The sequence below is a fragment of the Brassica oleracea genome, chromosome C2, assembly GCF_000695525.1.
Source record: "Brassica oleracea var. oleracea cultivar TO1000 chromosome C2, BOL, whole genome shotgun sequence".
NCBI lineage: Eukaryota > Viridiplantae > Streptophyta > Magnoliopsida > Brassicales > Brassicaceae > Brassica > Brassica oleracea.
The window spans coordinates 50,316,838-50,338,945 of record NC_027749.1 but is presented as its reverse complement, the minus strand read 5'-3'; the positions used below and the strand labels follow the sequence as shown (position 1 = coordinate 50,338,945).

The following is a 22,108-nucleotide window of genomic DNA, read 5'->3' as shown; positions in this document are numbered from 1 at the left end:
TGTATTTTCTTCAAAATAATTGATATTGCTTTGGATGTAGGCAAAAACCTTGTTCAACGAGGCTGTGAGGGACGACCATTGGCCTAAAAGAAGCTCAACTCTTGATCATGTGGCTTATTCCATTATCGTAATATATATATCAGAGTTTTTTAAAAAAAAGTTTTAATAAAAAACTTAAACCCTAAACACTAAACTTTAAACTCTAAACACTAAAACCTGAATCATAAACCTTAAATCTTAGACCTTAAACACTAAGTAGTAAACATTGTGTGGTGATCTCTCTAATCCATTGCTAGTTTTACCTCTTCAGAGAACCCAAACCGGTTTTGTGACCGCCAAGAAAAATCTACAGAAGCAGAGCAACATGGTTGGTGCCAATGTTCAAAAAAGAAAAAGAAAAAGACATGGTTGGTGATGGTTATCAAGCTTATGAAAACGATGATAAAAAGAAATAATCCACCATTTGATTTTTTTGACATATAACAAAAAAAAAACGAGAGAAGAAACCAAGTTGATACTCACAGCTTCTTCTTTTGTAGCAATAACAACAATAAGATCAGATCATCTGGACATTTATCAGGATGCAAGACCAAAGCTTTCAACTTGTATGCTCAAAATGGGCTCGAAGAGGATAGGAAGGAGTTAATAGAGTTATTAAATTCAAGACTACAAGACGCATACTACTAAGTCCAAACACGATTTTGTAACAGAGAACTTCTGATAACTGTTAAGAGCTTGATTCCAATTACACTCCTCACAATTGGTTTTATTGAAAACATAACAAGTTTTAAAACAGAAACAGAAAATTTAGTCATTCATTCAGGAAGAAAATTCTCAAAGTTGAGAGTGTTCCTCATTGTTCTCCGGCTGATCCCAACATTGCCATTTCCTTTCCTCATCATTGCCACAAACTCTCCATAGTTTATTAGTCCATCCTACAAGAAGCAAAAAACACCATTAAACTTCCTCTCAGCTACTTCACAAGGAAACAGTACACGATGACTTACATCGTCTCGATCGATGTCTTTGATCATTTCATCAAGATTTGAATCTTTTATACCAAACTGCTTCCAAGCCTGTTGGAGTTCTTCCAGAGTGATGCAGCCACTTGAATCTTTGTCAAAGAAAGAGAATGCAGCCACTAGATTCTCCTCTCTCTCCAGCTTGTTCAAGTGGATTGTCGCAGCCAAAAACTCTCCATAGTCAATTGTTCCACTTTCATCAACATCAGCCTAATACACACACACAATCATAAGATGGTACTAGATAAGACTGAACAGTGAAAGTTGACAATAAGAAGAGAGTTGCTACTTACTGCGTGCAAGAGTTCTTGGATCTCTGATTCCACAAGCTCTGACCCAACACGTCTGATACAATCTTTCAACTCTTCAAAAGTGATTGTCCCACTGTTGTCTGTGTCTATCATCTTGAACAGTTCTTTCAACCCACCGATTTCTTCCTCAGATAGTCTCTCTGCAACTACGCGTAAAGCCATCTTCTTAAGTTTGTTCATTGCAGAGAACCTTTTCAAGCGGGAAACTACTGCGAAGTCCAATGGTTTATCTGGAGCAACCGTATCATCCACAATCCATGGGTGACCTGAGAATATAAGAACACATGAATCACCACTAGTATACATCATCTTTAGCAAGTCTAAACCCAAAAAGCAAGAGAGCTTACACAAGACTTGATGAGCAGTTAGCCTTTTCTTTGGATCGCTCTCCAGCATTTTCTTTATAAGATCCTTGGCACTCTCTGAGATGCTAGGCCAAGGATCGGTCTCAAAGTCCAGCTTTCCCTGTAGAATCTCTCTAAAGATCCCATTATCAGTTCCTGGATACAAAATAGGACACATGAGATGCGAGAGTGAACACGCTGCGATTATACATATCTTTAAAGAGAAAGAAAGAATCTAACCAGCATCGAAAGGAGCAAAACCACATAACAGAACGTAGAGGATAACTCCAGCGCTCCATACGTCACATTCACGGCCGTAATGCTTAAGTAAAACTTCAGGTGCTACATAGTAGGCACTTCCAACAAGTTCTGAAAACGTTGTGTCTGACAAAAACAAAAAACTCAGAGTCACAACAAGTTCTTTAAGCAAGGGTTTAATGAAACCGTGTCCAACAACACAATCATGGACGAAACCAGAGAAGGAGAAGGATGTGCAAAGGAGGAAAGAATCAAAATCAGACCTGGTTCGCAGAAAACAGAGACGCCAAAGTCGGTAGATTTAAGAGAAGAGTCTTCATCAGAAGAAGAAAACAAGAAGTTCTCAGGCTTAAGATCTCTATGCATAACACCAAGAGAGTGACAAGCCTCAACGACGCTAACAATGGTCTTGATAACCTTAGCTGCATCTCTCTCACTGTAATGACCTTTCTCCGCGATTCTATAAAACAACTCACCACCTTCGCAAAGCTCCATCACAAGGTGCACGCTAGTATCATCCTCGTACGTGCTGTGTATCCGGACAACGTTGGCGTATTCGGACAAGTGATGCATTATTTGGATCTCCCTCAAAACCTGGTCACAATCTTCTTGGCAAAGGAGCGTCCTTTTGGGTATGGATTTGCAGGCAAGCTTTTGACCTGTCTCCTTATGTGAACAGAGGAAAGTGGTTCCAAACTGTCCTTGTCCGAGCACACGACCAAGTAAGTAATCGTCTTTCAAGTTCTTGGTCCGGTAAGGTAGAACCCATCTGGTTCTTGACTCGCTGGCCATAGTTTGAGAGCCTGACTTTTCTGTTTAAGCAGAGGAAGAAGAAAATAGTAAGGAAAGAAACTGACTTGAATTTGAAGAGAGAGACAAGTGAAGACCACATTTATTGGGCAAATGAAAATATAATCACTAGCAAAACATAATTAGCTGTTACAGATATATATGAATTAATTTAACTTTTCATTGACCAATAAAATCAAGTAAATATTTTTATGTATAGTAGGTATCTACGTGCTCGCTTCCTAGGACACTGGATAATGGCAAAACGTGTTCAGATGATCGCATTACACTGCCTGTTTCTCTCAAACTTGAATAATATATATCGCAAAATATAAATTATAGATCTCAACGGTTTCGGAGCAGGATCTAGATCTCCGATGGGGGATCGAGATCGTCTACTGTCTCCGATGAAGGGGATTCAAGGCTCGGAGGTTGTGGTTACGAAAGAGGGTGATCAAGGTTTGGGGATTAGAAACTCGGTGACGGTGGAATCTACGGGATCGGGATCGGAGATGCAGAAACAAAATCTATCAGCGCCTTCGACAGTGTCGTTGGAAGGAGGTAATCAGTCTATTCCGATTAATTCGGATCTGAAAACGGGGGAATGGATTAACGTGGTTAAGGGAAAAAATATTTTGAAGAAATATGAAATGGAAATTCAAATGGAAGATGGTGTGGGATCTGTGAGTGTTCCAGATGAAGTTTTCATGGATGCTGCTCCTTTGTGGGAAGATTTTCTAATTGGAAGATTTTTGGATAAAGCTCCGCATATAGGCAAGGTTCATGCGATTGTCAATAAGATTTGGGCGCAAAGTGACAAGTCGCAGATGATTGATGTTTACGTGATTAACTCCACAACAATGAAGTTCAAAGTGAGTAATCCAGTCACGAGGAACAGGATTGTACGAAGAGCAATGTGGAACATTGCGGAAGTTCCAGTTATCATGGCGAAATGGTCTCCATTAACAGAGGATATTGAGCAGGAAACGCATTCCATACCTCTCTGGGTCCACTTGAAGAATGTACCAATGGATATGTTCTCCTGGAAGGGTTTAAGCTTTGTGACAAGTCCGGTTGGTATACCTGCGAGATTACATCCGGAAACTGAGCAATGCCTAAATTTGAAGATAGCAAAGGTGTTTGTCAAAGCTGATTTGTCGAAGGAGTTGCCAAAATCAATGAACTTCACATTTCAGGGGAAGAAAACTAGGGTGGAATACACTTATCCATGGCTCCCATCAAAATGTACTCACTGTGGCAAATGGGGACATCTTATGCGAGCTTGTAGAAGGAGGAAGGAAGAGAGTGAAGTTGAAATGGGGAATGTGAAGGAGAAATGTGCAGAGGTGATGAAACCGAAAGAAGTTGAAGTTAATGGATCGGAAACTAGTCTTGATGTTGATGTAGAGGATAAGACGACAACTAGCAAAAATGGGAATATTATGAAGGTTCTAGAGAAGACGATAGAAGGAAGTAATAAAGATAGTGAAGGAGAGAAAATTTGGATGGATGTATCGCCAGGGAAAGCTAGTCGTACCCCTGCAGCAACAAATAAACTCAAGTTTGGTCAGGTATCAATTCTTTCTAAATCAAGGTTTTCAGTTCTGAGTTTGGATGAAGAAGAGGGAGAGATAACTGAGAATAATGAAGTAGAGGAGGTTAACAAGGAGGTTTCAGAGGAAGCTGATTCGGAGGAGCAAAGTGATAAGGAGGAGTCGGAAAAGGAGTCAATGAAAGAAGATGAAGTGGTCAGAAGGAAGTTTTTGCCAAGAGGATCCAAGGCTAAACATAAATTCATTTCAGATGTGTCTGTTCAGAGAGTGCGGGATGATGGCCCGTGCGATCCAAATAAGAAGAAGAAACCCCGCAACGCAAGATGACTGGGTTCTTCTGGAACATGCGCGGCTTTAATAAACCATCAAAACATGAAGTAGTCCGCGAATGGGTCAGGAATCAGTCTCTACAGTTTGGAAGTTTGATAGAAACTAGAGTGAAAGAAAGGAAGGCAGATAATATTATGAATTCAGTTTTTCAGAATTGGTCTCACATGGCCAACTATGAGCATCATCATCTTGGGCGTATATGGGTTGTCTGGGGGCCATCAGTAAGGATGACACCAGTGTTTAAAAGCAGTCAGTTAATTACTTGTTCAGTTCTGCTAGAAGGGATGGAGGAGGAGATGTTTTGTTCCTTTGTGTATGCTTTGAACACAATGGAAGAAAGGAAGGTTTTGTGGGAGGATTTGAGAAATCACAGCGATTCACCAATGTTTAGGAGGAAGAAGTGGCTAATTTGTGGAGATTTCAATGAGATTCTTGCTGGTGAAGAGCATTCAAGTTATGAAAATAGTCCTAATGTTACTGCAGGGATGAGAGACTTTCAGGAGCTTTCTCAACATTGCGCTTTATCAGATATGGGATCTCATGGGCCTATGTTTACATGGTGTAACAAGAGGGAAGGGGATTTAATTTGTAAGAAGCTGGATCGGGTTCTAATTAATGATGTTGCTCTTCATGGTTTGGGGAGGGTGTATAGTGTTTTTGAATCGGGAGGATGCTCTGATCATCTCAGGTGCAGGATACATTTCGATATTGAGGACAAGCAGAAGAAAAGGAAACCGTTTAAATTTACAAATGTGATAGCAACAATGGATGAATTCTTGCCGACAGTTGAAGAATACTGGAGAGGAACTGATCGACTCTTTCATTCAACCTCAGCCTTATACAGACTTGGGAAGAAGCTTAAAGGTCTTAAGCATGCGTTGAGGTCTCTTAGTAAAGATAAACTGGGTCAGCTCCATAAGCAGACAAAGGAGGCGCTATCACTTCTATGTGATAGACAAGGAGAAACCTTAATGAATCCGAGCTCAGATGCAATGAGGAGGGAATGTGAAGCATTGGAGAGATGGCAGAAACTTGCTGATATAGAAGAAGAGGTCTTTAAGCAGAAGTCAAAAATGCACTGGCTGGAGGTTGGTGACAGGAATAATAAGTTCTTTCATAATGCAGCAAAAATTAAAGAGGTGATGAATGCCATCAGAGAAGTAGTCTGTCCTGATGGTAGTATAGCTACAACAGAGGAAGATATCAAAAAAGAAGCTGAGAGGTTCTTCTCAGAATTACTCACTCATAGGCCGCTGGATTATGAAATACCTAGTGTGGAGAGCCTACAAGATCTTCTTCAGTTTCGTTGTAGTGAAGAGGATTGTGGAAATTTAATCAGAGACGTTTCAGCAGAGGAAGTGAAGGAGGTGATATTCAAAATGCCATCAAATAAATCGCCGGGACCTGATGGTTACACAGTTGAGTTTTTCAAAGCAGCTTGGCAAATAATTGGGAATGATGTGGTTGTAGCAGTTCAATCATTCTTCATCAAAGGCTTTCTTCCTAAAGGTATCAATTCTACTATCCTGGCTCTGATACCTAAGAAAGATATAGCTAAGGAAATGAAGGATTATCGGCCAATTTCTTGCTGTAATGTGTTGTATAAGGTCATATCTAAGCTTCTAGCCACCCGTCTCAAAGATATAATGCCTACTTTCATCTCATCTAATCAGTCAGCATTCGTTAAGGACCGGTTGTTGATGGAGAATCTGTTATTAGCTACTGAATTAGTGAAAGATTATCACAAGAGTGAGATCTCTCCAAGGTGTGCTATGAAGATCGATATATCTAAGGCTTTCGATTCGGTGCAGCGGCATTTTCTCTTAGCAACACTTGAAGCTTTGGGGTTTCCAGCTAAATACATTCACTGGATCAATCTATGTGTTTCGACAGCTTCATTCTCTGTTCAAGTTAACGGAGAACTAGCTGGTTATTTCAATAGCGCCAGAGGCTTGCGACAGGGTTGTGCTCTATCTCCATCACTATTTGTTATCTGCATGAATGTTCTCTCCAAGTTGTTAGATAAAGCGGCTGCTGACAGACTAGTGGGATATCATCCGAGATGTAGAAATGCTCTTCTCACTCATTTATGCTTCGCAGATGATATAATGGTTTTCACGGATGGGCAGAAGAGATCTGTTGAAGGGGTTCTCAAGGTATTTGAGAAGTTTGAGAAGCTCTCTGGATTAAAAATCAGCTTGGAAAAATCGACATTGTATATGGCTGGGATTTCTGAAGATAATCGGAAGGCTATACTTGAGAACTTTCCATTTGAAGCGGGTCAGCTTCCAGTTCGTTACCTTGGTTTACCTTTGCTCACTAAGAAAATGACAGTAGCAGATTACTTGCCGCTGATGGAGAAGGTTAGGACAAAAATGTGCAATTGGAATGGGAGGTTTTTATCGTATGCAGGGAGACTGCAGTTAATTAAATCTGTCATCATGAGTTTGACAAACTTCTGGCTCTCAGCTTTTAGGATTCCTCGACAATGTCTAAGTGGGATAGAGAAACTTTGTGCTGGATTCTTGTGGTCGGGGCCTGAGTTAAATATGAAGAAATCAAAAGTGGGATGGGCAGAAGTTTGTAAAAAGAAAGAAGAAGGTGGGCTGGGGCTGAGAGTCTTAACAGAGGTGAATGAGGTTTCTTGCCTCAAACTAGTTTGGAGACTTCTTTCTGGTCAGAATTCATTATGGGTGAAATGGGTTCAGCAGTATCTGATCCGGAGAGGATCTTTCTGGTCTATTAAGGAAACCACCACAGTTGGCTCTTGGATGTGGAAGAAAATCCTTAAGACTAGAGATTCTGCCAGAAGGTTTCATCGAATGGAAGTAAAAAATGGTGAGGCTACTTCTTTCTGGTATGATCATTGGTGCAATATGGGGCGTCTGAAGGATCTGCTGGGAGCAAGAGGGTTTATGGATTTGGGCATTCCTGAAAATTCAACAGTGGCTGAAGCTATACAGAAACACAGAAGAAGAAGACATTGTGTAGTGATTCTGAATAGAGTTGAGGAAGAGATAGAAAAGATAAAATCTGCAAATAATGGTGCAAAGGACATTGCGGTCTGGAAAAGTAAAGCAGAGATCTATAAAACTATGTTCTCCTCCAAACATACTTGGCTGTTGATCCGCAAAGAATACGCTTTGCAAAGATGGAGTAAATATATATGGTTCAAGCATGCCACGCCGAAATACTCTTTTCATATGTGGATTGCGACACTGGACAGATTGTCGACATGTGATAGGATGTTGAGATGGAACCTTGCTATAGATCCAACTTGTGTATTGTGCAAACAGGAAGTGGAGACAAGAAATCATCTGTTCTTTTCTTGTACTTACTCGAGCCAAATATGGAGAATGCTCATGTGAGGTTTGCTTCGTTCGGGATATACTGAGAGATGGGATGATATTGTTGAGCTTATGCTTGCACAAGGTCAGGATCGGGTGAGGTTCTTCTTGATAAGGTATACATTTCAAGCAGCAGCTCATTCGATATGGAGAGAGAGGAACTGCAGACGGCATGGAGGGAAGCAGCTGCCTCATATTTTGCTGGCTAAAATCATTGATAAAAATGTGAGGAACAGACTGTCCACAATTCGGCGCCAAGGAGATCAAAAGATGGAGAAAGGGATGCGAATGTGGTTTGGTACAAGATAACAAGTTTAAGCAATAGTTGTTGATTATTTGCCTTTTAGCCTTTTGATGCATCTCATGTAAAAAAGTTTTTTGGATGAATACAATTTAACATTTATTCAAAAAAAAAAATATATAAATTATATATTTTCAACACGTTGTGTGTTTTCTTCAAAATAATTGATATGACTTTGGATGTACGCAAAACCTTGTTCGACGAGGCTGTGAGGGACGACCACTTTGGCCTTGCTCCATTATCGCTCCCTTTCCTCTCCTCTTCATCAAAACCCCTAGCCGCATGACTAGGAGCAAAAGCAGAACGCTCCCTTTCCTCCAGATCAGACAATCATCTTACGCCTCTTGGAATCCACTTTGAGATTTCTTCTCTTGCTTCTCACGCTAGATTCTAAGAAGCTCATCAAACAGCTTCTTGGCCTTTTTGTCTTTGAGAACCTCGTAAGATGTCTTGACCCTCTGAAACTTCTCGTGAGCGTCGGGATCATCAGGGCGTTTGTCCGGATGCAAGACCAAAGCTTTCAACCTGTATGCTTTCGTAATCTCCTTCTCGCTAAGCTTCTGAGCTTCCTCGCCAGAGTTTAACAATATCTTTCCAATCAACATTTAGATTTTGGAAGATTAATGAATAAATGAAAAATAAGAATGGTTTCTCTGAGTCTGTCATGTATCATGTGAAACTCTCTCTCTATGCTTTTAACATTTTAATGGAAACTTCTATTTTTGGAAGAGGACACTAAGCTGCTTATTATCTCTTCATATGACATGAGAGAACACGAAAGGGATTAGTATCTATTTCGATTAATTAGCAGATACTAATTCAAACTTAAGTTAATCAGATAGCAAAGATGATGAGAAAGAAAAAAGATTACTCAAAACCTTCCTTGTTGAATAAGAGTAGTCAGAGAGAATATATACAGCAACAACTACTATTAAAGCCTTGTCTCTAACTTCAATAACACATTTAGATAAAGAGGATCACTTCTTCTCCCTGTTCCTTAACTTTCCAGAAACCTACTAATCTCTAGTCTCATTGTTTCCTTTTTCTTTGTTCAGTTATCGCAGAAACCCTGTACAAGAAGTCTCCAAAGGGATTCTATGTAGGTGAATCTACCATTCATGTGGCCTAGTGTGTTTGACTCTTATCCCTGAAGAGCACGGACAGCGTCTGACATTTCCATTAGCTGCTGCTCTGCTTTGGCTTTCCAACTCACCAACTCTTTCAATGTTTCCTGAACAAAAAACATGATAATATTCTCATATAATTACTCCTTAACATCATCTAAAGCACTGGCAAAATTCCATGTAAACTATGCAATGTAAACGAAGCATAGGGATGGGAGGGTGGTAAAGTGACATCTACTCAATGATCATATCCAAATCAATGTTGCTAATATGTTTAAAGACCTTACCTGAGACAGAATACTTGGGTCGTCAATATCAGATCTTGGACCTGCAGTCACTGAAGAACCTGGAGTCAACTCTGCTTTGTCCTGATTGGAGCTTCTGGAATCACCTCTAATCAAGCAGATAAATAAAAAACCAAAGACATTATTAAACAGTCATATTAAACCATAAATACTACTCTTGGATCTAAATAACCAAGCAACCGCTCTAACCTCTCCGTCCTTTGCATTTCGGAGTTGAGCACTGACTGTTCCTCAAACCACATATGGTCTTGGAAAGAGCTTTTGCGAGCATTTGGTGGAAGAACATCGGTAAGGTCAGCTTCAACATCCCATGGATCAAAACCATTCACTGTGAAGTCATCCAAGTTGGCACTATGCAATAGATGTTCCCAGTTATGAGGAGATTTGCTCCCATTTGCCTGCAGATTGTTCTGCGAGCTTGAAATTCCCACCAGCTGATGTTCTACTTTATCTTTCCATGAAGCTAGTTCCTTAACCATGCTCTGCAACAGAAGAAAGTAGACAAAAGCTTCACTAAGTTAAACCATCCCTAGGCAAGAAGATTCGAACAAATACTGTTTACTTGTTTTGGGTCTGAACCTGTGTTGAAGTCAATGACGTTGAGATCTCTGCAATTTTCTTATCAGTCTCTACCTTCCACCTCATACATTCCGTGAATCGTTTCTAGAAAAAAAATGCAAACAGAACAGTTTTGCGTCTCCAACTTCACACATTCCTTGAACAAAGAAGCAAAAATGAATCTCAAAATGTCACCTCATTTGCATCAGCATGATCTGGTAACTTTGGCTTGGTTACAAGGTTCTTGATATCACTGCATTACAAGCAAATACAATAACTAAAATAAGATTACAAGTACACCTCTTTGACTTCAAACAAAGAAAATATCGAAAGCATAATACCTCTTCATTTTATTAATCTCTTCCCTAAGCTTTGAAGAGACAGCAGAAGATTGAGATAAAGGAGATTCATGTGCCGATCTCTTAATCTTCCATTGAGATAAAGGAATCAAATCAGTATCAGGAACTCCAGATTCACGCTTAATGTGAGCCACATCAGCTACAAGCTCTTTGATATCACTGCACACCCACAAAGAAAACGAGATTTCAAACACAGCAAACATTGAATGCTTAGCAAAGCATGATAGTACCTCTTCATTTGATCAATTGATTCCTTAAGATTAAAGGACGGTTCACAATCCCCAGGCTCAAGTTTGATCACACTCTGAAGCTTCCACCAAGGAGGAGGAACCCAGTTAGGATCAGGAACACCAGACTCACATTTCACCTTAAGCAAATCAGCACTCTCCAGCCAATACTGCATGGCTCCATCGGTATTGTAACACCTCCTAAACCGATCAGCACCGCCAGGTGTCACATTCCCATCAATATGCCTCAGCAAATGATCCAACAGCCCAGTATCGCCGATTCTCTTTCGAGCTATGGCTCTTAACTCGCCTCGTGAGATAGGATTCTCGAAAGAAGCGCCTACCTCTTTCAATACATCCTCCATTGCTTGCTCAGCAGAATCAACCCTACAAAAGGTCTCGACTTTATATAAAGGGTAAGGATGAATGATGTTAAAGTATTGGTCTTTTGTTATTACCTATTAGTACTCCACCGAGTTGTTCTCTGTTTCTCAAAGGTGTAGTTTTCACTCTTGACTGCAACGAGAGAGTTGTTGTCTGCTGACTGAGAGAGCTGTTTTCTCTTCAGGACGCTTCTAGTTACATGATGAAAGCCCTCTTCTTCTTCTTCTTTCTCTAACTTGACTGTGACAATGGCTTTCCCAGTATCTGAAGAAACGTGCTTGTCCTTCTCTAACTTGACTTTGACCAAGGCGTTCCTAGAGGAGCTGTTATCTTCTCCCAACATGGTATAACGATTCAGCTTGATGGGACGAATCTTCTTCTCAGACATCTTACATAGGCTCTAGCGATTCACATTTCAAGCTACAAGAAGTAAAAAAGAGGGAAAGAGTCAAGTGATACCTAAATGATGTAGATGGAAACCCTACTAAACCCTAAAGCTAGGCGAGACGAAATAACTCTCTCTCTCATACGAAACATTCAAAATCAACGCCGTGGAATAATCGCGATCTAAAATTGAAAACAGAGAAAGCTGAAATCGGGAGATTTTGAGATGAGAGAGGAGGCACCTTTAGGATCGAGGAGGTGGGAGAGACGGACGAAGAAGACAGAGCAGACAAAAGTAGAGGAAATGGAAAACTATAGCCCGTCGATAGTGGTTGTTGAGGAGAGCCCTAAAACCGCTAAATTCCCTAAAAAATACTTTATCTTCTTCTCCCTTTTCAGTATTTGCCGCCGTTATTGGTAAAATAAATTTTTTTTTTTTAATTTTTCAGTGTGGTTTTACCACTAGGAAGAGAGAATAGTGTCGTTGGTCTAACAGAACCAGACGGTTTTTAGCACCCAAAGGTATAGTGAACCAGACAGTCTAGCAAACGTGCACCTTCGCACACAGGCACCATTCCGAGACGTGCGGGACAACTGCAAGACAAGTGCGGTGTAATAGTAACAACAATATATATAGATACATAAATATATGTAGAGATTTTTGTTAGTACTCATGGCGGTGCACTGTGCAAGGCGTTTCGTCACCGTTCGAAGCCAGAGTATTACTCACTTGCTATGTTTTGTTGTCTTCTGTTCTTTCCACGAATACGCTTATAGTAAAGAGAAACGTTAGACACTAATCGTTTTGACTAGTTTCAATTTATTAGCCTAACAGAGTAACAGGTCTCAAGTCTGGTTTAATGTTTCGAAAACAGGCATGCAAGTTTTCAGATCCTCTAAACAGAACTGAGAAACGAAACAAAATGGAAGCAAGGAACAAGAGGTAGAGACTAATGTAAACCCCTTACATTTTAATTCAAGTATACGAGAAATGTGTGCTTCTTCTTAGAGAGTTACCAAAAAAAAAGTTAAGAAATGAGAACAAAATGTCTTAACCAGAGAGACCTATGCTCGTGTCCTCAAAGCTTCAGCAAAAACAAGATCCCAAAACCCAACATCTCTCTTGAGTTAAAATTGTATTTGATTGTTTTACCTGAACCTATAACCCTGTCTGGCTCTTCTTTTTATACCTTCTTCTTCTTCTCCAGATTCGCAGTGACACTTCTCTGCTTATGCTTCCACGAAGGAATCTTACCAGGGAAAGCCCACCTGAGCAACCTCTCCCACGAGTAGCAGATGACGAACATAAGCAAAGCCCAGAGGAGGAGCTTATCCCTCATACCTTCAGGCAGAGGCACCAGCTTTAGCGAATCGTTCAGGTCCCTGAACAGATCAGATGCAATCACCGTGAAGAACCCTGCCCCAGCAATGAGCGCGTAGAAGAAAGGCTTGTTTTCCCTTATACTCTGGTTAAAGGGGTGTCCCATGTAGTTCACAGCAAAAGTCGCCACCTGAAGCATCATGCTCACCATGTAAGAGACCGTGTTCACCAGGTTAGGATGGAATGTGGCGTCTGGTTCGATGCATTCCTCTGGCATGTGCTTCTCAGCTTCCTTCACGGAGTAGATCAAGAAGGTTATGTGGACAGCGAACTGTCCAAGGAGAGAGAGGAAGAGGTACACGGAGAAGACACTCGGGTGTGGTCGCTCTGCTGAGAGGGTTTGAAGCGGTCGAGCATGGGATATGAAGAGGAAAAACGCAGCTGTTAATACCCCGCTGATTGTTGCCTGGACATCGCCGAGCTTCACACCGTCCAAGTACATAACACTTAGCACATAAGCTGTGGCGAGACAGTTGAGACCGAGAATTTTGAACATCTGAAGAGTCGTCACTAATGTACTGCGACCCTGTCGGATTATGTCCGTCACTGGGGCGACCGACGCGTGTTTGGCTGTGAAGGGAGATGCCATTGATGCGTCCCCAAGTTTCACTACGGGAGCTGACCGGCCATCACCCTCATCACTGTTTAGTTCATCCATCATCTTCTTTAACTTTTGTCTCTGCAATTCCGCAGCAGTTAAGTGGCGGTTTTGGGGTGGGGCCTTTGCCTTTGATGATCCTTCCCCGTTCTGAATTGCGGTTTTGCTAGCTGGTTCTGATGGTAGTTTGGGCTTTTTTGACTTTGACTTTGGATCATCTTTAGACGATTCCGAGGGAGTGACAGTATTCAGTAAGGCAACTCCAACATGGGCCTGGAATTGTGAACAAAAATACAATCAAACTAAAGACAGAGAGAAAATAAAGCATATGTATCAGTCGCCTGACATCTAAAAAAGCTATAGCTCAATCTTCCAAACGAAATTCCTATATGTTACCTGCTTCAATGCTCCGACATCATTTGTCCCGTCTCCACACATCAGAGTTCCCCTTCCTACCGCTTTAAAGGTGGTTAAGATTAGCTCCTTCTGCTGTGGAGCAACTCTCGCAAAAACCTGAAAGGAGAAATGGTTAAAGAGTCAGGCTCTATTACTTATAGGTATTTAGAAATAATAAATCAAGTGATTAAGATTAGAAGATATGCTTACTTTAACAAATGGAATGACTCGCACAGTAGCCGATGTAGCCTGTAGCATTTCAATGCTGTCTCCTCCAATGCATAAATCATGCGTTTCAGCAAGGGTTTCGATCTCTTTGTGACTGTAAACAAAAACCATGTCATCCTATCTCAGTCAGAAGCAAGAAGAAAAGAAAGACCATGGAGACTTGTGTCACAACATATACTGCTGGTATCATGTGAATACCTAAGCTTGCACAAGATGAGGATACGAATTTGCATTAGTTATACAGTAAATGTGATCAATACTACACCTGTAGGGTATGATCTCCTTCTCATCAGGTGACATCCACTTATATTCGGCTCCAGGCCTTGATTGGCTAAGAATTAACACTGGGTTTGATACAATATGCACTTTGCTTGCAACATGACAAGCTGTCAATGCCTGATCACCTGTAATCATCACCTAAAATCATGGAAGTAGGATAAGACATCCCGTGTATCTAATTATTAAAGAGAGAACGAGCACCTTTTGCAAGAAAAAAAAAACACGGCGACTGAAAAATGGAATTAAAAAAACAAGCTATACTCAAGTCTGAGATAGCTGCTTTGCAGGCAATTTGTACTGAGTGGAAAAAACGAGGCCCCCTAATTCACGAGTCCGTTTGCATTATAAGAACACAGTAAATTACCAAGTCATGGGATGAATTCTTCAACTCTAACAGAACGGTAGCTGAATCTGATCTAATGGGGCAATTGAAGACCTGTGATGCATTATAAACCATTAGGAAACAATTTCGATACCAGACCATCGTTTACCATTTACAAAAATGAAGAAAGTAAAGCTTCATAAGAGTAAAATGCATTCTACGCCATTACCGCAAACCCAGCAAAAGTAAGGTCATTCTCAACAGCATCTCGGTCCATGTCTCTAACTTCACTGGCCTGGTCAACATTAAAATACTCGCTAAGTAAATTTTAAAGCTAATCAGCAGAAGCTTGCATAATTCCAGAACAAAAAGGTGATGGATGTTAATATTATTATGTACGTACGGACAAACAGATAACTAACTATTTCACCATAAGACCAAAGAAAGCAAGACTCCTGACATAAATTTAGAGATTCACAAACAACGTCAAATAGATGAGCAGTGAATTATATTCTCTACGTCTGTAAAGCGTATCAGTGACTCAACTATCTAGCTAAAATGACATGCATCAAGTTTTTTCAAGAAGCCAACAGGTTATGAGTCAGAGCATGCGTAACTACCGTCATATCAGGAAGTCGTTTAAATGCAAGGGCCAGAACTCGAGATCCTTGGCGTGTGTATCTCTTATATGTTTCGATATATGCTGCTGGCACATCCACAAGTCTATCTTGAATGGTCTCTGGGGCACCCTGATAAGTTAAATATAAGCATTTAGATCTGGATTTACTGACAAAATTTAGCCAACGAAAATAATGTATCAAGCAGACCTTCACAAACACAAAATATTCCTGCTGAATACAAACGATAACCGACATTCTCTTCAGATGCGAAGCAAAATGGTATCTCTGCATTATCTGCACCGAGTTGCCATTTCCTCTGCAGCGGATAACATAATACAATGAGAATCAATCTTCTTCGTATGTGTGCACACGGCGAAACCATTAAGGTGTATATGATATCAGCTTTAAAGAAAATGATAAGTACTCATGATGCCGAGACGCAGAATGTGAAAAACATTGAAGCAGAGCCTAATGCAGTATCTCAGGTAATGTAATACTATCAGTTAACATTTTCTATGTGAACTTTAGTTCCCGTATTCCCTAATCAACTGCTTCACAGGTAGACATCATTTTTTCATTTTTTCATAAAACCATAAACAAAGAAGAAACCATTATATCTAATGCAGTAGCAGTACGTATCCTTATATTAGCCTTTCATCTCAAAACCTATGCACGGTAATCACAGGGCTAGAGAAGCACCGTAGACAAAGTATGAGAACAAAAGAATACGGGATTAATAAAAGTGACAATAGTTACCTTTTCGGCAAGGCCTTTTCATCAGATTTGTAACTCCAGTCAATTCCTTTAAGTGCAGCCTTCTCAAGAGGATCACCAACCTGTAAGTATTGAAAACAGTAAAACATGAAAGAATTTCGTAATGATGACTAATGATGCAAAAGCAAAGCATACGCGGTTTCAGAAAGATGACCATGAGTAAAATTATCATGCATCACATGTTTACTCTACACTTACATTTAATTTAAAGTTTTAAACTTTATTAAGTGTAACGTGGAATCCATTGTCAGATTTAATAAAAACATGTGTGCGTGAATCAACAGAGTCTATAGAAGGAAATCAAAGACTTGCACAAAAATGAAAATTCTCACAGCTCAAAACAGGAACAACATCAAAACTTATAACAGTAAATTGAGTTGCTCTAGGCCAAAAAACAGAAAAGAAATTGAGTTGCTCATACCAGCTTGTTGTCTACAAAGACTAAAGCATGACACGACGCCAAAATCTCTAATGTGCGTACGGGAACCTTGCTCATATCAGTCTCTGCTTCTTCACCATCAGCCAAGCCCCCAACTCCTCGAAATTCCTATGTAGCAGCAAATAAAAATGAGTTCACCATAAACAAAATCAAGCAAGCATATACCCAGAGCTTCACTTAACCTTACCATGTCATCTGACGTGAGTGTACCAGTCTTATCAAAACAACACAAATCGACCTGTCATTAGAGAGAAAGTGTAACACTAATAAGACAACAATACAAAAAACAACAATTACTAATTCCTTGCAGGGTGCCGCTGGCTCAAGATAAAGAGTTCTTAATCGAATAGCAAAATAAGGTATAACGGATACTACCTTCCCGGCAAAAGGAATCCTAAAAGGCTCTGTGCAAAAGATCCCACGACGTGCAAGAGCAAGTAATGACGTGTTGACAGCAATGGATAATTCCATAGGCAATTCTGGCGGGATCACTGAGGTGATGATAATTGAACAGCCTAGCAAGAGCTTATATTTGCTCCTTGTAGGATCCTCGAGACCCTGCGAAGTAGATTCCTCATAACTAGTATACATAGACATATTATTTGAATAAGAACCTGAAACAAATATTACCGTACCTTTACAAGAACATAACCCGCAGCTATCACGGCAAATACAACTAGAAATAATATGAACAGACCACTCTCCCAGCTGTTTGCAGTAACCTGAGTTTTTTTTACCAAAAGGATCAACACAAAAAAAATTCTTAACATGGTGCAAATGAAACAACAAACATCGAAAAGATCCCATACCCTCTCTGTAGAAAATAAAATTGTCCGCATTAGCTTTCCTTGGCTCGTCTCAAATCCTGTTCGGAGAACAACAGCTAGACAGCCACCATCAGGGGTTTTCAGAGGGAATGTCTGACCTCAAACATCAAATAGCATGAAACACAGGTTAGGAGCAAGCACTGAAGAATAAATTGTTGAAATTGTTGATACGGAATTACCTTGTCAGGTGAATGTTGTAAGATCTTGGTCCCGCCAAATAAAACATGATTTTTATCCCTCTTGATCGATAGCTTCTTATCAGATCCTTCGCCAGCAATTGCAACCTATAATATCCATAATACAATCTCAGCAAAACATATGGACCATATTATACAAGGATACCTATTGTGAAGTAAGTATTGCTCGCTAGTTAATAATGACGATTCAAAGTTTCAGACAAGATGATAGAAACTATCACACGTATTGTAAGAGAAGCTGCTAATGAAAAATAACAAACAAGATGGACCAAATTTATCATAAGTGCACTGTTACAATTCTGAACTCTTCAAATCCAAAATCCAGAGAGTAATAATTTGGAAAAGAAGCCAACAAACGAAAATGACGTTGTGGAAAGAAAGTACCTTCCACTGGGGAGTTGACTCGCCAGTCAAAATGGCTTCATTAACAATAGCACTTCCTACAAGCAAAAGCATGTCGGCTGGTACTGTCTTGTCCTCTCCTCCAGTGTGAGTAGACGGCCTCCCAATGGACACAACATCTCCTGGCAGCAGATCAGTACCTAAGAGCTTCGCCCACCTAAAATTTGACTTTTTCAGACACAGCAGTAATACCGAAACGATCTTTAAGGAAAACTTGCGTGTTATTCAATCACAAACCTCCCGCATCGATACACCATGACAGTCTGACTGTCCACCCTAACTCGTCTTAGGTCGGTTAAAGTCTTCAAACGGCTTTTTGCCATTGTTGACTCGAACATTAGAAGCATGAACAGCGTGAACACACTGTAATACCAGAACTCATCCAAGCACCATAGACCCACACAGAAAACCTACAAAAAGAGGGGAAAACACAGTACTTAGAGCAACACAGCCATGGGAAAAGAATATATGTAAGATACATGCATTATCAAGTAAACAACACCTGAAATACAAAAAATGGTTCCGTGCAGTTTTCTTTCAATAGCTTCTGGAATGTAGGTTGCGGATAATCAAACCTGCGAGAAGCAGAAACAAAGTATCAACCCGGATAAAAGAACAACCACGCTATGGATAGATTCAGAACGAGAAATGTTTAGAAAAGAAAAGTTAGTTAGACATTGCAGAAATTAAGAGACAAGCAAAAAAAGAATTGCCAATAAAAACATCAACTATCGACCACAAAATGAACATGTGATAGATACACGTATAGAAAAGTGATAAGACGACTTACACGTTCCTTCCCCACTTCTCAGTGGCTGTTGCAACTTTAGCTTCTGTACCATGGCCAGTACATTTTAGGTAATGACCAAATGTTTCCTTTGTGGGGTAAGGAAGCTTGGAAAAGGCTCCTAACTCTTTTGAGTACATAAAACGCTGCTTCCTGAAGTCAAAGAAAATTTCTTCTGTGTCACCTGAGGATGACGAGCCAGTCATCTGCAAACATCAAAAGACATAAAACTGTTAGAACATGAGAAGTAAGATTACTGAAAAAACTCAAGCATTTCAAGGCTAAAGAGTAGGAATTCAAATAATATAGGGTACAAATTAATTAAATTTTCGCAGGGAGAAATGGCAGAGACATGTGTTGGTTTGGTGAGGTAAAACACTGAACTTTACATATATTCAGTCATAAAAGAAATCTTAGTCTAAATCCTGTTTAAAAGCCAAACCATTCACGGAGTCTATCTTAGTGGCAGCTTAACAACTGAATCTAAAATATCAAATGAGCTTACTTGGCTACGAAAATGAAGAGGCACAACTTCTTTGGAACCAGAAAACTTGGCTGGTGTAACTTTACACGCATCCGCCTGGCTGATACTGTTAACCTGCGAATCAATACACAGACACATGTCCATCATAAACCTTCAACTCAAGTAAACATCTACAAGCATCCACAAGAGTGATGATGAGGTTTACCTTGCTAAACTGGACAAAACACTTGAAATCCACAGACCACATAGTGAAAAGCAAGACTAAGATGTGGGAAGCAAGAAGGCCACCAAACACGATCAAAGCATCAGTGAAGTCTATGCTGGGAACGATCGTAGTCAGCCAAGTGGCATACAGAATCGCAAACGGCCAAACATCCAAACGCCACGCCGAGCGTTTCTTCCTGCACAAGTCAACCTTATCCACTACCTTCCCTCCCACGCGAAAGCTCGACATCTCGAAACGGAAACCCTAGGTCGCCGTCAGTGATCTAAACTTCTGCACAAACGTTACAGAATCAGACTAGTAATCGAATCCAACAGTGAGAGAACACGAATCGCAATTGGAATCGAGAAATGGTGCAACGAATCGAGAATCTGCCTAGTGTCAACCGTTCAAAGCATAGGCGAATCGAGAAGGTTGATTCCGGAGTAGATCTAAGGAGAAGGGAGAGAGAGACGAACCTTTGAGCTTGGATTGAGTTTGAATCGGGGAGGTTCTAAGCTAGGGTTTACAGTTACGGCGTAACGGAAAGGAATCGCAATCTCGTTCGTCTCATTCACCTTCACGCCTCACGTCTGAGGTTCCTCCCCCAAAGAGATGTTCGATTCACACTGGATCGTTTTTTTTTTCTTTCATTTACTTATGCAGACCCTCTTAGTTCCGGTCAATTTCATTTTTACCCTTCTATTTTCTGAAATTTTAGTTTTAGTTTATGAGTTGTTTTTCTAATTAAATTTATTTTGACGTTTTTCACGTAAAATTTTGATTCAAAATTTGGAGTAGTTTTCATAGTAAACATATATATATAGCCCTGCGATTTCGGTTATTTGGTTCGGTTCGGGTCGGGTAATTTGGTTTCTCGGTTTAATCGGAATTGAGAATTTTCACCGAAAAATAACCGAATTGAAATTCGGTTCAATTTGGTTCGGTTTCAGATTTTTTCGGTTTATCAACATTGGTCCGAAAATAACCGAAATCAATTTTGAAATCGAATTTCGCGGTTAAATCGGTTATTTTCGGGTTGATTCGGGTATATTCGGATAGTGATTTGTGCCGGTTTATTCGGTTATGACTCGGGTTTCACCTGCAAAATCAAGCAATCAACAACACAAACAAGACAAAAAAACATCAAAACCAACTTATAACTGATCAAGCAAGATTCGATCACTCTCTCAAACATCAAAAAAAAACAACACTTTGAATCTATATCTCTTTGCAAAAATAACACTATGAAAGATACATAGATTCATGAAGTTCAAAAAGGATTGATGGTTGTCTTGTCCTAAAAATGAGAGATAAACTAAGTTGGTTGTTTAAAAAGATCTTCCTTGCCACTCCAAGTCTCCAACCTGCCATATCATGAAGTATAAAAATCAGTAATAACAACAACAAATGATACAAAAGATACAAAATCTGTTGAAAGACAAAACAACATATTACCTCTAAATCTCTAATGATCAGATTCACCAGAAATATTCAGAAACTCTACACAATGACAAAACAATTAGGAACTTAGGACTGTGATTCTGTGAACATAAGAAAATTAATAAAAGTAGTTAAATGCTTACCTAATGTTCAAACATCTGAACCAAGCTTGCAAGCTTCTCAGCGTGGATGTTGTTTCGAAGCCATTGTTGTGTGCAGACAAGAGCTTCAATCATGTATGGAGTCAGACAACTACGAAAAGGATCTAAAATCCTACCACTTGTACTGAATGCTGACTCTGAAGCAACAGAGGAGACTTGAACATCTAACACATCCTTTGCTAGTTCAGACAAGACAGGAAACTTAGAAGAATTTTTCTTCCACCAAGATAACACGCTGTAGTCTAATCCCAAGTTGTTTGAGCCTCTTGGTATTGGTCTTTCCATCAGGTAAATGTCGAGCTCACTACTAGCTTCTTCATATGCTGCCTCTGAAACCATCTATGAATACAATGAATCCCTCCTCTCATACTCCTCGTCATCGTCATCAGAAATATCAAACATGTTTCCAACTTCAGATTCTCCATTAGCACTAATGTTGCTGAGACTATCTCCTTGAGATGAAGAGCTAACCTTGCTCACATACTCCTCATACAATTGTTTCATCAATGTCCTTATTGAGGTCCTGAGATGACCACTCTCCACACTATCCTTACCATACAGCTTATCAAAACATATAGAAGCGAACTGCATCTTGTTCCTTGGATCAAACACACTGGCGATGATGACTAATGGATACATATTGATAAGCCCATCCCAGTATTTCTCAAATTTTTTCCTCATCTCCCTTGTTTGAATCCGTAAAACCCCATCCTTGCTATTACTCAATGCAATCAAGTTCCTCTCGATTATCACAATCTCATTGTAGCAAATAGTCGACGTGACAGTCTGAGATGCTGAGAACGCTAAGGTGCAACCAAAGAGGAGTTTCAGAAACTTCACCAACCTATGAACCTCATCCCATCCTTCTAAAGTAGGAGGTCCAACCCGCTTCTGTCCATTCTCCTCTGCTTCTTTAAAATACTCATTATACAACATGTCTTCTGCTTTGAGCTTCTCAAATGCAACCCTAAA

General features: G+C 40.1%; 3 protein-coding genes across 4 annotated transcripts; all 3 read right to left on the bottom strand.

The window, feature by feature from the left end:
* Positions 1–707: 707 nt before the first annotated feature.
* On the bottom strand, positions 708–3,020 carry LOC106327891 (calcium-dependent protein kinase 12-like). Its single transcript, XM_013766194.1, has 7 exons — positions 2,956–3,020; positions 2,199–2,747; positions 1,918–2,061; positions 1,681–1,833; positions 1,316–1,599; positions 1,008–1,232; positions 708–935 (listed from the first exon to the last, which is right to left on the bottom strand). The coding sequence occupies exons 2-7, from the start codon at positions 2,725–2,727 to the stop codon at positions 816–818; spliced, it is 1,455 nt and encodes a 484-aa protein (XP_013621648.1). The 5' UTR covers positions 2,728–2,747; positions 2,956–3,020; the 3' UTR covers positions 708–815.
* A 6,086-nt stretch (positions 3,021–9,106) lies between these two features.
* LOC106318960 lies at positions 9,107–11,983 on the bottom strand. Of its 2 annotated transcripts, XM_013757148.1 has the most exons (10): positions 11,909–11,983; positions 11,839–11,872; positions 11,287–11,632; positions 10,832–11,215; positions 10,584–10,760; positions 10,438–10,495; positions 10,264–10,347; positions 9,874–10,166; positions 9,667–9,772; positions 9,107–9,486 (listed from the first exon to the last, which is right to left on the bottom strand). In XM_013757148.1, the coding sequence occupies exons 3-10, from the start codon at positions 11,598–11,600 to the stop codon at positions 9,397–9,399; spliced, it is 1,506 nt and encodes a 501-aa protein (XP_013612602.1). In that variant the 5' UTR covers positions 11,601–11,632; positions 11,839–11,872; positions 11,909–11,983; the 3' UTR covers positions 9,107–9,396. The 2 variants fall into 2 exon arrangements, with proteins under 2 accessions (XP_013612602.1, XP_013612594.1); XM_013757140.1 differs by having other exon boundaries at positions 11,839–11,950.
* A 486-nt stretch (positions 11,984–12,469) lies between these two features.
* Positions 12,470–20,175, bottom strand: LOC106327059 (probable manganese-transporting ATPase PDR2). Its single transcript, XM_013765072.1, has 22 exons — positions 20,012–20,175; positions 19,536–19,826; positions 19,352–19,444; positions 18,850–19,052; positions 18,562–18,634; positions 18,297–18,469; positions 18,042–18,216; positions 17,640–17,744; positions 17,443–17,553; positions 17,269–17,355; positions 17,009–17,191; positions 16,821–16,871; positions 16,616–16,741; positions 16,177–16,256; positions 15,628–15,736; positions 15,421–15,549; positions 15,030–15,095; positions 14,843–14,914; positions 14,465–14,616; positions 14,182–14,293; positions 13,972–14,088; positions 12,470–13,848 (listed from the first exon to the last, which is right to left on the bottom strand). Exons 2-22 carry the CDS (start codon positions 19,782–19,784, stop codon positions 12,781–12,783), a joined length of 3,534 nt encoding a protein of 1,177 aa, XP_013620526.1. The 5' UTR covers positions 19,785–19,826; positions 20,012–20,175; the 3' UTR covers positions 12,470–12,780.
* Between the last annotated feature and the right edge of the window lie 1,933 nt (positions 20,176–22,108).

What these genes read in the sequence shown, in the direction of transcription:
- LOC106327891 (XM_013766194.1), bottom strand. Translation starts at nt 2,727, where the DNA reads ATGGCCAGCGAGTCAAGAACCAGATGGGTTCTACCTTACCGGACCAAG. An exon ending in CTCTGTTTTCTGCGAACCAG is followed by an intron (nt 2,062 to 2,198) that starts GTCTGATTTTGA and finishes TGTTTTTGTCAG; the next exon opens with ACACAACGTTTTCAGAACTT. An exon ending in TCCAAGAACTCTTGCACGCA is followed by an intron (nt 1,233 to 1,315) that starts GTAAGTAGCAAC and finishes TGTGTGTATTAG; the next exon opens with GCTGATGTTGATGAAAGTGG.
- LOC106318960 (XM_013757148.1), bottom strand. Translation starts at nt 11,600, where the DNA reads ATGTCTGAGAAGAAGATTCGTCCCATCAAGCTGAATCGTTATACCATG. An exon ending in GAGATTAATAAAATGAAGAG is followed by an intron (nt 10,496 to 10,583) that starts GTATTATGCTTT and finishes CTTGTAATGCAG; the next exon opens with TGATATCAAGAACCTTGTAA. An exon ending in GAAATGCAAAGGACGGAGAG is followed by an intron (nt 9,773 to 9,873) that starts GTTAGAGCGGTT and finishes CTGCTTGATTAG; the next exon opens with AGGTGATTCCAGAAGCTCCA.
- LOC106327059 (XM_013765072.1), bottom strand. Translation starts at nt 19,784, where the DNA reads ATGTCGAGCTTTCGCGTGGGAGGGAAGGTAGTGGATAAGGTTGACTTG. An exon ending in AACGACTTCCTGATATGACG is followed by an intron (nt 15,096 to 15,420) that starts GTAGTTACGCAT and finishes AATGTTGACCAG; the next exon opens with GCCAGTGAAGTTAGAGACAT. An exon ending in TTACTTTTGCTGGGTTTGCG is followed by an intron (nt 14,915 to 15,029) that starts GTAATGGCGTAG and finishes AATGCATCACAG; the next exon opens with GTCTTCAATTGCCCCATTAG.